Source organism: Erpetoichthys calabaricus, chromosome 2 (genome assembly GCF_900747795.2).
Source record: "Erpetoichthys calabaricus chromosome 2, fErpCal1.3, whole genome shotgun sequence".
NCBI classification, from domain to species: domain Eukaryota; kingdom Metazoa; phylum Chordata; class Cladistia; order Polypteriformes; family Polypteridae; genus Erpetoichthys; species Erpetoichthys calabaricus.
The window spans coordinates 83970838-83986053 of NC_041395.2; the positions used below are offsets into that span (position 1 = coordinate 83970838).

The 15216-nt window shown below is 35.9% G+C and overlaps 1 protein-coding gene across 1 annotated transcript in view; it reads left to right on the forward strand.

Moving 5' to 3' along the window:
• The window catches only part of lix1l (limb and CNS expressed 1 like), a 65705-nt gene that overhangs the window by 16867 nt on the left and 33622 nt on the right, over window positions 1-15216 (forward strand). Inside the window, exon 2 of the mRNA XM_028794007.2 lies at window positions 11168-11331. Within this exon, the coding sequence (XP_028649840.1) occupies window positions 11168-11331 (164 nt within the window). The remainder of the gene's footprint in view (window positions 1-11167; window positions 11332-15216) is intronic.

Sequence of the window (15216 nt, forward strand, 5' to 3'; positions counted from 1 at the left end):
TGTTTATGCTGATTTAAGTAGAAGCCAGTTATAAAGGTGTAATCACAAATATGGATGATTTTGGCACACTTGCCTTAGAAAAAGATTTGTGAGCAGTACACAGGGCAAGCAGTAAAGCAGGCTAAACTGTAGAATGTAACACTGAGCTACAGTATAACACAGCCTTCTCCTGGATGCATTAGGTCAGTCTGCCACATCTTTGCTTATTTGACTATATCATTACAAACCATTGCATAGCAGTGTACAACACATCATTTTAACTGTATTCTAAATTCTCGGTCTGAGTGGCACAATGGTACAGCAGTTAGAATGCAGTTCAGGACACTGTCCTTTTGTACAGTAAGTTTCTTTCCAGGTCTCTGATTTTCCTCCTACATTCCAAAGAGACTGAACAGTGGCTCAAAACAGTCTCTGTATGGAAGTGGATGATTGAATGACTGATTTCAATAATAATAATAATGTGTGTTAGTGTGTGAGTGGCTCTGGTCTGTGGTGATCTGACACTTTATCCAGGGCTGGTTTCTGCCTTGCACCCATTACAGTCAAGAAACGCTGTTTGTCCTCCCCGCCGTGTATTAGAATAAGTGGTCTGAGACATTTATGCATAATGTATCCATCAGGAGCCTAGATTTCCTGGGAACATAACTTATTCTAACCTGTAATTATCCAACCTGCATTTGCTCATTTCTGAATTGTGAGGTCCACATTGTGGCAGCAGTGTACAAGACAGGAACCGTCACTTAATGATGTGCAGTAGCCCCGCATAACACACTAATTCAGGGGTCGCCAAGTCCGGTTCTGGAGGACCACCGTGGCTGCAGGTTTTCATTCTAACCCTTTTTTAATGAATGCCCAGTTTGTGCTGCTAATTGACTTCTTTTTTAAGATTTGTTACCCTGAATTTCTTCATCATTCCTCTGTATTGCTTTATTTCTTTCCTTAAATGGCACCCAAACAGAAATGAAATGTGAAGTGAGGGAGCCAACAGAAGACCAAGTAAATCTGGGCTTCAAACTCCAACCAATTTCACTCCAACCAGCTGTTTAATGAGGTGACAATTCTTGTCATTAATTAAACCCGTTCTTTAATTTCATGGCTTGTTGCTGCTCTCATGGTGCAATAGCGGACATTTCAGAAATTATTGATTTTCTAATTTCTAAGAGCACTGGCCAAATGTTTTGGAGACCTGAGCAGATTGACATTCCTGAGACCTTCTTCTTTCTTTTTTTTCAGATATTATATGATGGACACCAGTTGTTTTGGCTCATTTTGTATCTCACTACTGTTTGGCTGCTAATTTTGGAAAAAGAAGCAATTAAGGGGTCCGAGTCTTCAAGTCAATTCAAATTAGTTCAAAAGAAGTTAATTAGCAGCAAAAACAGGTTACTCATTAAGAAAAGGGTTAAAATGAAAACCTGCAGCCACGGTGGTCCTCCAGGATTGGAGCTGGTGACCCTAACACTAATTAATAGTAGAACATCATTCACACACACGTCAAACTCAGAATGAAAAACAAAGAGTCACAAAGCATTTCCTTGGAATATGGGAGGAGAATCACAGTACCTGGAAATAAATACACACAGACAATAGAAGAGCGTTCAATTGTTACATAGAGACTGAGCAAGCTGGAGTTCAAAGACAGGATTCCAAATTTCAAGCTAGGATTCAAACACAGGATTTGAATTTTCAAGCCGGGATTCCGGAGCAGTGAGGCACTAGTGCTGACTACTTTGTAATTGGTTTCACAAATGCCCAAGACAGGGAAGGGAATAAAAAGTTTAAGGGAAGGGTATACTTAATTTTGTTAATTTAATGCTAGCTTAAAAAGCTCTTATAACCCTAACCCTAACCCTAAAGAGATAAAGAATGCTATTAGAAAACAGCACAGTGGTTTGATTGTTTTTCTCTTCAGCTAAGTAGGAGGCAGGCTACAGCTCAGAAATAGCAATATATTGTCTGTAGAGTCTGAACTCCTTTGTCTGTCAGCTGAGTTCAAAAACTAAGGAATGGCAGCTATTGAAATTAGTACATTTCTTTTTGTTTAAAAGTCTACCCAATCAAGTAAGAATTTGTTTGTCTATAAATATATAAGAGCTAAATAGGTGTTTTCTCTCTTTATTTTCTCCTACATCACAAATGCATGCTAATAAACGTTAAAAAGCAATAGTAACAGTATAACAAAATCATCTTCATGAATGCATTAGATCGGTTTGCCATTTATTTGGTTATTCAATTATAAAATTTTATATTCATAAGCCCATCTGTTGCCAGGGTAGACCATCACAGTATAAATATTTTATATGTATGTGTCATTTGAAAAAGCAAGGAAACCCCATGAAATATTCTTCTTTATTAGCATATACCATACTAAGATTTGATCTTCATTTAAACAGTATTCTATCTGTGAAAAAAAGTAAGTCCACCCTTGGCAATAATAGCTAATATTGCCCCTTCAAGTAGGTCTTTCCTCTACCAGTCTCTCACATGGACTAGGAGAAAGTTTTCTTCCATTCCTCCATGTAGAATTCTTTCAGCTGTGTGATGTTTGAGGAGTGCCTTGCTTGCACAGCTTATTTTAAATCCTCCCATATCATCTCAGTGAGATTTAGATCTAGCTTTGACTTGGCCATTACAAAACCCTCAATTTTTTTTTTCAAAGATTGTTTGGAAGATTTACTGGTATATTTAGGGTCATTGTCATGTTACAAGGAACACTTTTGGTTAATCTTCAACCTTCTGAATGCATGTCTTCTGGTACTGTGGATAAGTAACTCTATCTTTGCCTTGTCTGTCCATAGCACATTGTTCCAGAGGTCCAGGTATTTGCCTAGGTGTTCATGGCACCTTGGGCGCCTTCTCCCAGTGTTCTTTCTGGACAGCAAAGAATTCCTTCTGGCACACTGGCAGATCTAATTTGATCAGCCTCATTCCAATTGTTTGGAGATCTTTTTAAATCTCTCCCCAGTCTCATAGAGCTCTATCATGTTATTTCTGAAGGCCCCACAGATCTCTGTTGATTTAGGCATGATGATAACAAAAACTTCAACAACAAAGAGCAAACCAAACTAAATGTCTCAGGTTTAAATAAGACAGGTTCCTCCACAATTCTCTCTAATGATGTCCTAGTCATTTGCCCCAGATCTGGTGCAGGTATTTGAGGTAGTGGTAAATGTAGGGGTGTGCTTAGTAATAGTACTTGGAAAAATAGCATTTAGGTTTCTTTTAAATATACAATAGACTACAAAATGTAAATGTGACATGAAGTTTGTTATATATCACTTTATATATACAGTAGGTACCATTCAAATGCAGATCAAATGTTGATATGTCTATATATATGTTAAAAAAGAAAAGAAAAACAGTTAATGCCATGACTATATATGTATTTATATATACAGTATTGTCACAAGAACGACACAAAGACATTGCAAAGGTTTGGGGCAGCCACCCGCATAATACTTCCTGGCTGCAAAAATGCGTATCATGAACAGATATGTTCACACAACTGAGTCCAAAACAGAACTGATATACTGAAGGCAAGATGGCAGTTTTATAGGCCAGTAAGGGAAGTGATGTCATCAGGTCCGGAACCGGAAGTGACGTCACTGGCTGCACCAGAAACGGGGGATTTCCCGAGAATGGTCTGCAAGGGATTGAGAGAGAGAATTAGTACACTTTGCCACCCCCTGGCTCGGCGTGGAATTACATTCATTCAAGCCCTTTAGTTTTCTCCTAAACACACATGTGTGACAATTTATTTATTTATTGATTTATTTATATACAGGTCAAATTCCATTACAACAAAGTGCCAGGGACCTAAAAAATATTTCGTAGTAATGAGATTCTGTATTTGTCGCCATAGTGCTTTCTTTAACTTGCATCCAGGTGTTTGCAATCATTTCAATATCTTCTTTCACATTAATTTTCATCTCCTCCTGTATACAAGTTATGCTGATGAGAATTTTTCTCAGCATTTCCTTGCGATAATATGCTTTCAGGGTACGAAGGATGACCAAATCCAATGGCTGAAGCACTGCCATGCAATTGGGTCGGAGGAACTCAACGCAAGCATTATCTAAATGTAAGCATGCTATGGGCAACACAATTATCAATCAGAAGCAGAATTTTCCTTTTTTTCTTCTTCATATCCTTGTCAAGTTGTTGCAGCCAGTTTCCCAAAATGTCTTCAGTCATCCAAACACGCTGATTTGCTTTATACTCACAGAGAAGTAATGTAACATGCTTAACACACCAAGGATTGGTCGACTTGCCAATGATGAGAGGAATAACTTTGTGGCACCCAGCTGAAGTGCAGCAAAGTAGAGCTGTCAACCTTTGTTTAGATTTTTTTCCTCCTCAGCATGGGTCAGAGGAGGTGCTCAGTTTGAGGTCAGTTTGAGTGTTAAAGTGCGAGGCGGTAGCAGCTGGTAATAGACTCCAGTCTCATCAGCATTGTAGATGTCTTCAGACTCATAAGCTGAAATGATTTTCCTGATTTCACCTGCATGCAATTCGTTTGCTTTTTCAATTGGAGCTGCAGATTTTCTCCACAGATTGCTTTGGCTGCAATTCCAAAATGATCCCAAAAGTGAATTAGCCAGTCACAGCTGGCAGTAAAATCTTCGTGGCCCTAGGAGATAGACAGTGACTTTGCTTTATCTTGAATGAGTGGCCCACTAATAGGAATGTTTCTGTAACGAGTATCACTGAGCCACATAAAAACTGCTTTTTCAATGTCTTCAAATGCAGTAGTTCGCATACGTTTGCTCTGAGGCCCAAGGTTTGCAACATGAGATTTTTCTTCTATTTTTGCTCAGTCTTTCAAGAAAGTTGACAGTGGCAGTGTTGATGGCGAAGTTCCAAATTCACTAGCAACGTCTTTTTTCTTTTTGCCGGAATCAAGAGCCCCAAAAATTTCAAGATTTTTTTCTAATGTGAACTGTTGCCATTTTTTCGTGTCTGCCATAGGAGGGTGACAATGAGTTAAATTTCAATGGATGTTTTTCAAATGTTGACGAGCAATAAGCAAAAGGTATCATTGAAAACCACAGAAAACAAACACAGCAAAAAAAAAACAGTATGAGTAAAGTTCAAAGAAAGAGAAAAATTTACAATGTTTCTGTTTGGGGATTGTTGAGCACAACTGAGCTGCGACCACAGAACTAACTGCTCTGTGGATGATTCATTCAGGCATTTCAAGGTCTTTTGGGCATTTCATTGTAATGAAAGTATCTGCTGAATGTATTTCGTAGTAACGAGATTTTTATAGACTCAGTCTTATGAGACAACTGTCGGGATCCTAAAAACACTTGAAAATTTCATTGTAAAGATATTTGTTGTAACGAAATTTGACCTGTATATATATGAGTGTATGTCAAGTATATATAAGTAAATCAAGCATACTTTACATGTATGCTGATTACATTTGCAGAACACAGCAATATATTAGTTTTTGGTTATTCTTTACCTCAAGCTACATATAAGTTTAGCTCATCCTGAATAGGAGAGATGAGAAAAACATAATAAAATATTCTTTAGGAATTAGTATGTAAAGAAAGTGAAGAGAGTAGACTACAGCAGGGTGAGAACATGCAGTTATTTTTGTTCATTGAAGTCAATTCAAAATACTCCAAAGCTGTTGATCTTTGAGTGCAGCCCAAGATAATAAACATAATTATTATAAACACCCAAACATGATTTTTTTAATTATAAGAAAATTAAAAAGTGCAGTCTTATAATGCTTTAAGAAAGCTTCCCATCTAATTCTGGAATTTCTTTACTTAGTTCTATACTGGTGGTCCCATCAAGAGCAAGTTCCAGACTTGGGTCAATCTGTTGATGAGGTTCTATACTTTAAAGTGTGTTTAACAAATGGAGGGACAGTTGATAAGTTAAAAAATTTCTGCTACTGATTTATTTGCAGTTGTTCTCAATACTGTTAATAATTATGGTTTGTTCTTTGTTATTTGATTCAGAGCTGCTTGAGTCATCTTGAAATAATTTAATAGCTAAAAGTTTGGTTTAGCTTTCAAATTCAAGTGTGGTTTGCATATAGAGCCACAAAAACTAAATCAGTATGTGGATGTAATCATTTTAAGGAAATGCTTTAAAGAAAGATAATCTAAAATTTGCAAACTGGGAATAACTATTCAGGACAAAATAATATTTTATATGGATTATGTGACAAAATAGTTTGAAGATAACAATGTATTTCAGGGGTACTAGGGTGTTGTACTGTGTTAGCCATTATGAATGTAGAGAAAAGCCAAGCAAAATGACACCTTTTATTGGCTAACTAAAAAGATTACAATATGCAAGCTTTCGAGGCAACTCGGGCCCCTTCTTCAATATGCCTGAAGAAGGGGCCTGATTTGCCTCGAAAGCTTGCATATTGTAATCTTTTTTGCTTGGCTTTTCTCTGCAATGTATTTCAGGTAAATTTTATACAGCATCTTTCAAAGCAGTTTGTCTCATAGTGATGTACAGATTCAGTTAATACCTAAAAATTAGCATGATATGTCATAACTGAATGCCAATTGGCAGCAATGGAGAAGAAACCAGAATGTCAGAGTGATTTAAAACATATTACAAAGAAATCTTGATTGGGTAACAAAATATAGCAGCCTACACTGCATAGCTACAATCTGCTAAGGAAGCCGTTTCAAATTGTGCTGTTGCTGTTGTTGTCTGGTTGTATTCCATTCAACAGTTGGCTAGACAGAATACTGTATAATCAGCTAGGTGGAGTCAGTTTAAGGGCAAGACAGAAGGCAGAAAATGTAGCTATTTTCTTCTAAGGATATGGAGGTACAGTAATCCCTCCTCCATCGCGGGGGTTACGTTTCAGAACCCCCCGCGAAAGGTGAAAATCCGCGAAGTAGAAACCATATGTTCATATGGTTCTTTTTATATATTTTAAGCCCTTATAAACTCTCCCACACTATTATAAACATTTCCCGCACAATTATACAGCATAAACCCTTTGTATTCTCTTAGATATTAGGTAAGATTCGTTGAAATTATGTATGTAAACACAGTTTATATACAGTAAAACCTAAATATTATTTTAAAGATATCGAGCGTCTCCGATATCACATATGTTACAGCCATTACGACAGACAGGCCACCAGCAATAAATACGTACAATGCAAGAAAAATTGTATACAGTAAAATGTGTGTACAGTGACACTAAACTATGTGCATGTAATAAGTACTGTACGTAGATAATTAATTATGGTTACTCACCAACAATGACACGACGACTTGTTCGATAACGATGAGTTTAATTTTACTGCACAACAAAGGATAGCGTTACAGCTCTTCTAAAGGAGCCTCTTCAGGCGACTGTGTAGCACCGCCGTTGTTCTTCTTCCAGCACTCTTCAATCCAAATCCCTAAAGCAGATTCCATCCAGACTACTGCCTTATCACGTCCACTTGCAACTCGTTTTGCGCCCTGGTTAAAGGACACTGCGGCTGTAGATCTGATATGCTTTTCCTCCTTTTTAAATAAAAAGAATCGTGGACTCATTGATGCCATAATGGTGTCCTGCAGCGGTGTAGCTGTTCCCTTCCTTCAACATATCCAAAACTTTTACCTTTTCTGCAATCATTTGCATCTTCTGTTGGCGCTTGGACACGGCCCCTGAAGCAGTAGCAGGAGCACGTTAATGCTGAATGAGTGAGATGAGACTTCCTGGTTAATGCAGCACTCTGTCACTGAGCCAGTCAGCACACAGGAACTTAACTGTGTGCTCTGATTAGGTAGCTTCTCAGTCATCCGCCAATAGCGTCCCTTGTATGAAATCAACTGGGCAAACCAACTGAGGAAGCAAGTACCAGAAGTAAAAAGACCCATTGTCCACAGGAACCCACGAAGCAGCGAAAAATCCGCGTTATATATTTAGATATGCTTACATATAAAATCCGCGCTAGAGTGAAGCCGCGAAAATCAAAGCGCGATATAACGAGGGATTACTTTATAAACATTTGATAGGTGAGAAGCAGTGTTTTGATTACAGTATTTTGACTGCTTGGGAGCCTATATAATGGCTTAAACAAATCTAATATCTGCTCTGTATGAATTCTATGAGAAATTACAAGGAGCTACACATCAAAATCATCACTGTTAGCCTTAACACTTGAGCATACTTATGTGGATTGTTACAATAAGTGTTTACATTAATGGTGGATTTTTTTTCTGAACATTTTGTCACTAAACTTTAATGGTTACACAAACACTGAGTACAAAGTCAGCGTCAGAGTATGTAAGTGTATGGTTATGTAAGTCTCTGACTATTTTGTATTTCTACGTAACCTTGTGCTTTAAACTTGTCTAAGGTCAAGAGTACTTTATTATGTAAAAATAATGAACTTACTTGAACAAAATATTTTCACCAAATTAGAGTTAGAAGAATGCAGGAGAGAGAAGCTACTGAGTTGTCTCATGAGAATCTCAACCCTAAAATGGATCTATTAGGTTTGAAAATGCATGCATGTAATGAAATGTTATTAATTTGATGAAAATGCTTCTGAACTGGCTTATTCCCAATAGGTACCACAACAGCCGACCCCCCATTAATCTAACATTGCATGTGGCGCAACACGTTTTTATTAGAACCAGGTGTTTTATTTTGTTTATGTGTTTGAAAACACCCTTAGACTTTCTGAAGCTGATTATCCAAGTTGGGGTTATAGGAACACAACACTGTAGGGTGCAAGGCATGATGGAAAATACATGCCATAGAAGAGCAAAATAACAAAGCCTATCAACATGTCAGAATGTCAGTGTTATTTGGCTTACCTTACAATCCATTACATTTCAAACTGTATCACAGCAAAGCAGAACCCAACCAAAAGCAGGCATAAGGCAGAAACCCACCCTTGGCACACTGCTTCATTACAGGTTACACACAAACAAAATGTCAGACATGCTTAAACCAGGGCAATGTGCAGTTACTAGGTAATGAAACAACATGTCTTTGGAGTATGAAGGAAAATGAGAACATGTGAAAACAATTGAAAAGCCAGAGGCACAGAGCTTGGAATCAAATCAGCCCAGTAACAAAGCAAATAAAGCAAGGTGAACTGATCTTTTACTAGTTTCAGGTAAAGAGCATATAGAAACTGCTTATTGCATGGAAGCTACTCACTTCCAAAGATTTTCTTCTTCTAAAGGGAACTATTGAAAGAACTAAATGCAGATTGTCAAGGGTTCAAACACCTACTGTATACAGTATATACAAAGAAACCTTTCATAAATTTAAACTTAATAATTTAATTTAATATTATTTATTGTATCAGTATGCTGCTGCTGGAGAATGTGAATTTCCCATTGGGATTAATAAAGTATCTATCTATCTATCTATCTATCTATCTATCTATCTATCTATCTATCTATCTATCTATCTATCTATCTATCTATCTATCTATCTATCTATCTATCTATCTATCTATCTATCTATCTATCTATCTATCTATCTATCTATCTATCTATCTAAAAACTCCCTATATATACAGCGATAATACGTCCTTCCAGCCATCAGTGCTCTTGCTTGGGCATAATGGTGTCTGGCATCCACAAGAGAATGGGGAAGGGAATGTCCTATGAACAAAGGCAAGTGGCTGGTATAAGAGAGTAAACCATGTGGCGTACATCCATTCATCACATCATCCAAAACAGGGCTGACGAAGAAAGGCAATAAGAAGCACAAAGAAAGAGGAGTGTAAGAGCTAGCATGTCCAAAGGAAAAGAAAAAACAATGTAAGGCATACCTGGTGAACAGAGGTTCATAAAAGCATGATGTGATTGAAACATATGGACTTATCATTAAGCCCATTTAGTGAGTTTCACTATGCTAGTGTTTCACATTGTAAGCAAATAACTGAAAAATCAGATCAGCATTTTCTTCTAAGAAAACATCAAGTTGGCTGTAGCAATTGGGTCTGTCAGCCCACTGCATTCACGCCATTTATCACCAGAACATCCAATTGGGCAATACCACTTGATAACATTTAGACTCTCAGAAATGCAGGCAATTGGAAACATTTGGTAATTTATATTATTATAGGCACTATGTAGAATAAATATGATTGATATATTTATTTAAAGACGCAAGTGTTTCTTGCAGAAATGCATCATTACCAAAATATCAAAGGATGGAAAAATTTTGTCAAGTTCTTGGAAAGTATACAGGTTGAGATTAAGTGCAGATTTATGAATACAGCAATTTGAGGAATCCCAGCCTTAAACAAGACTATTGGCCACTTAATGCCTTTTTTAATCTATGCTTCTTAATAAACTGAACATTATTGCTCCAAACCCCACATTCATTGTATAATCATGGTTAATATTTTACTTTCCATGTGCAAAATATTATGTTGCATTCTACTAAAATGGCTCAGTTTATTTGTCCATCTCCATCAGATTTGCTAGTCATTGTAATTTATTAGCATGGTCAAATTTCACTTGTTAGTTAAATGCTTATTTAAATATACAAATTAAAAATAATGAAATATGGAAGGAAAAGATTCCATAAAGAGCACTAGCGAGAAATGAGACAGGAATTTTCCAACAGGTTTGAAGTTGAGTGGGGCATAGGCAAGGAGAAAAAGTCAACAAAAGTGTCAACATCTGAAAAAAATCTTAAATGAGAAATTTTCAGATAACTGAAAATACTGACACAGCCTACTGCTTACTCTGTGTACCCACATAAGTTCATCATAGGTTTGGTGTGGTGGTTTCACATCTCCACACCAGAATATAACAGGGCTTTAAGCGGCCTTTAAGAGATGGGGTATACAGAGCAAAGTGCTCAGTTTACTTACTGGTTTAGTGTCAAATACTCAAATTGATTTATGAGTTAAAAGACTTTACTCTTCAGTTCAGCAGAAAAATAATTTTGGTTCAATAATCTGTGTAACAGGTGGCATGGTGGCACAGTGGTAGCGCTGCTGCCTCGCAGTTAGGAGTCCTGGGTTCGCTTCCCAGGTCCTCCCTGCGTGGAGTTTTCATGTTCTCCCCATGTCTGCGTGGGTTTCCTCCGGGTCCCAATTTTTACACCAAGTTTATTCCAATATTTAAAGTAGTTTTGTTATACTTTCAATAACCCTTTATTTTAGTAAACCTATTGTATAGACTTACACATTTTGTCTCTTTTTTGGCACAGTAAATGTGGTTGAAGCCTTGCAAGAGTTCTGGCAGATGAAGCAGACACGAGGAGCAGACCTTAAGAATGGTGCCCTGGTGGTTTATGAGATGGTACCGTCAAGCAGCCCCCCATATGTCTGCTATGTAAGCCTTCCTGGTGGCAGCTGTTTTGGAAGTTTCCAGGTACTCAAGATATTTATATCATAGAACTCCATATACTGAAATCAGAATGCGTCTTTGCTGAATGAAATAGTTAGGAAAATAAAATAGCCTGGTGTGCTGCACTGTAATTCAAGGGTGATCATTTAGGACTAGTTTCCATGATTTTGTTGACATTTTGATCCAGGGGAAATTTATAAAGCATTGTTTATAGTTTTTTGTTACCAGTGAGAGCCTTACTTGACTACGATTAGATTCATAACTTGAAATATTCTAATTTGAGGAGCAAGTTTTTTTTTCCTACTCAGATAGTTTTTAACAACAATTTAGAAATAAGGAATTTACAAATGTATAATTTTTTCTAATTTCTCTAATACAAAATGGAAATGTTTTGCTATTACAGTTAAATTGGTAGAGTTATATTTTGTAGAATGTAATATGAAACATTTCACAGCAGATGTATATACTAAGTCTTATGTACAATGGGAAAATTGTGATGGGACACTGCTGGTTGTTTGAAAAATACTTAATATAATTTAGGACACCATGTCCATTTTCATGGCAAAATATTCAAAGACCCCACTCAGCTCAACACCACACAGCATATAATCAACAGATTGATATTTTTACCTGCATGCTTGAAGGTCCTGTGTATACAGAGGTTTAGTAATATTTAAAAATATATCAACATGTGCTTCTAATAATAACAACACAGTTTTAGAAACTGTAACAGTGATTTAAGGGTGATTTGTTTTCATATTGAGAGTTTTTTTAAAAAAAGGTTTTTAAAGCATACCAATCCAATAATGCTTTGTAGTAGAAAAAACGGTTTAAAAATTAAGATTGAGAGGACTAGGAAAAAAATAATATAAAATGTTATCAATGCACTCAGGACATATATCAGGATTGTTTATTGCAATATTTTTCAGCGTAATATATCATCATTACACTGAGAACAAATATCAGGGCCCTTTTTTGTATTTTTGTACAGGCACAGAAATCTTCTCAGTACTACTAATATATATTTTTGGGAATGATGAAGACATTTTTTATTAACATTTGCTTAACAGAATTTATTCCTTCAACATTCCAACAGATTCCAACATACCACAAACACTAGTAATGTCATGGAAATTCCTGTGCAAAGTGGTTTATCCAGGTTTGAAGGAATGCTATCCCCAAAAATGACATTTTTCTTTTTATGTGTTACTTACCTCATGTGTTACTAATCTCATGTTTTAGTGGAGAAAAGACATAAAAAAGAATCAAACTGAATGGGACCCATTGAAGATCCCTCTCATTCATTAGTCACGAATCCTGTCTTCATTTCAAGCACACAGTGCTTTGGGAATGTGCCTTTCCTTTTTATCTTTTATGCTGAGTTTTCTGGAAGTACATATTAATAATATGTTAGCAAAAAATGCATGTATTTTGCACATTCTGAGAAATAAAGAATGGAAAATGAACACGTAGATTGTACAACAAAAGTTCTGTGAGAATTTTTTTCATTTTTCCATGGACGTTACACATTTTGCCATTGTCTGCAGTCGGTCACCTGTTCAGTTTGAATCTTCGTTATGTCTTTTCTCCATGACAACATAAGCTTAAATCTTTTTCTAAGCCAACAATATAAACCACATGGGTAAGAAACATAGGAAAAATATCATTTTTGGGTAGAGAATTCCTTTAAGTCAGGCATTTTTGTACTTTCATTTTCACAGTGCTGAAAGAAAGAATGCAAAGAAAGGACCTGATATGAAAAACACTGTTTGCAAGCACTGACTTATTAAAATCAAGTAGTTCATCACAGTACAAAGTAGGTCTGTTTCCCCAATACTTGCTGATGGTGTGCTTGAAGGAAGATTTTTAAATTAAGGTAATGAAAGAGAAAAAGGACAATCAAGAGACCTAAGAAGAAATTGCTTTGAAATTTTGACAGATGCAGTGTTTGCTGGCTTGTCCGGAAGTTTTCTAAAGTTAATCTTGTATGAGCTTCATCAAAGCTCTGCAAGCAAAAGGATAATAAGGCTAGTGTCTCTGAAATAAAAGTACCGAGATGGGAATTAGGAAACCTTTTCCCCTGGCTAATTAAGATAAAATATTTATTTATTATAGCATAGTTTTGCTTATGTTTGAAAGTTTAATGATTTACTTCAAAAAAATTTCATTTTAAAGGTCTTTAGTTACTTTATAGCAATGTATATTTAGATAGCACCAAGTGTTTTAAATTCATATTTTAACATGTGGTATATGAACTGTCTCAGAGATAAATTTAGATCTTGACCAATGAATTTGTTTTATAGTATACTGTAACTGTTGAGACTGCCAAAAAATTAAAATAATATGTAAGTACAATGGATTGAATCAAGTGATTTTCTTATTGAAGGGATAGATTATCCTATTGTTATGTTATTTCAGTTTCATCTTAAGTCAAATAAAAAGGCAATCCATATATTAGAATATATACTGCAGAATATATAACATAATTTATTTCAATAATTAATATTTTAAAACATGCAAAATCAAAATGTAGTCATATTATGAACTGAATATTTCGACACATAAGGAGGTCCGTAGCGATTTCAACATCTATTTAAGTCATAATGATACAGTAGTGTAATGATTAACCTTAAAGCTACATAGTTTCAGGTGTGTGTGTGTGTGAAAACCACTTATTCTTCCTATGTCTGAAGTTTTTCTCTTGCCACTCTGGTTTCTTCGTTCATGTTGAAATTCTGAACATTATTTTTGTTGGCACCTCTAAACTTATGTGACATGAGTGAAAATGAGTATCCACAATACATCCTGTGTTTCTTAACTTGTCTTGTGTCGGATTCTACCAAGATAACTTATGTTTTTTTTTTTTGCAGTTCTTTAATTGAAAAATGAGATTCACAAAATAGATGCATGGATTGATAATTTGTCTTCCTCTTGTTTCCTCCCACACTTCAAAGACATGAAGTTAAGTTGAGGGGTCAGGTGTGATTAAATACAGGTCTGTTGTGTATGCATGAGTGTGTCTAGTGAGGGACTGCTGTCCTATGCAAGACTAGTTTTTGCCTTACATCCAATGCTACTGGGTAAGGATGTGATTCCCTTTGACACTATCCAGAAAAAAAAATAACATGTAATAAAAAATAATTGGAAGATGAAACAAGTAAGGAAGAATACAGAGGCATGGCAATATATCGTACCATGGTCCAAGTTCAAATCCTGGGTTTCTGCCTGTGCCTAGTATTGCCATGCAGGTAATCTGCAAAGGATTAACAGAAAAGAGACACCCGTAGAAAAAATATACAGTATGTGCTTTCACAATCCTTAGTGAAACAGAACAGCTTAAAGCTGCTATACCAATTTTGGCATGATCTCAGTCAGACCAATTTTGTCTTTTTCTTGAATGCAAGTCTGTAGTTGGGCATAAAGAATAACTAAAGCATGCCACACTCTTCTAAGTAGTTCTTTAATGAACGCTTGACTTACAGGTTACTCCAGGGTTCAAAACTTGACAACTTTATACAATAATTAAATTATTTAAAACAGTACAATATTACACTAATATTGCCAACAAGAGGTACTGATGTAATGGACATATTTTTGTCACATTAATAATTGCATTTCTCCTTAGAGTAAGGGTGGGGAACACCTGTGCTGAAGAACCACAGTTACAAATGAGTCACATATAAAATGGGTCACCTCCTAATTTAGTGATACTTGCCCCTATATATGTTTTTCATCAATTTTTTGTTTATAAATATTTAGAAATAAATTGAAGAAAACTCACTGAACATTTTGATATTTTTTTAAGTTAAATGCACTTTTTTGGGAATGCAGAATTCTCAGAATAAAAGTAGGATCAATCTACTAATGAAGTGGCATGCTGCATTAATAAGATTTGGATTTTAGCAAAGA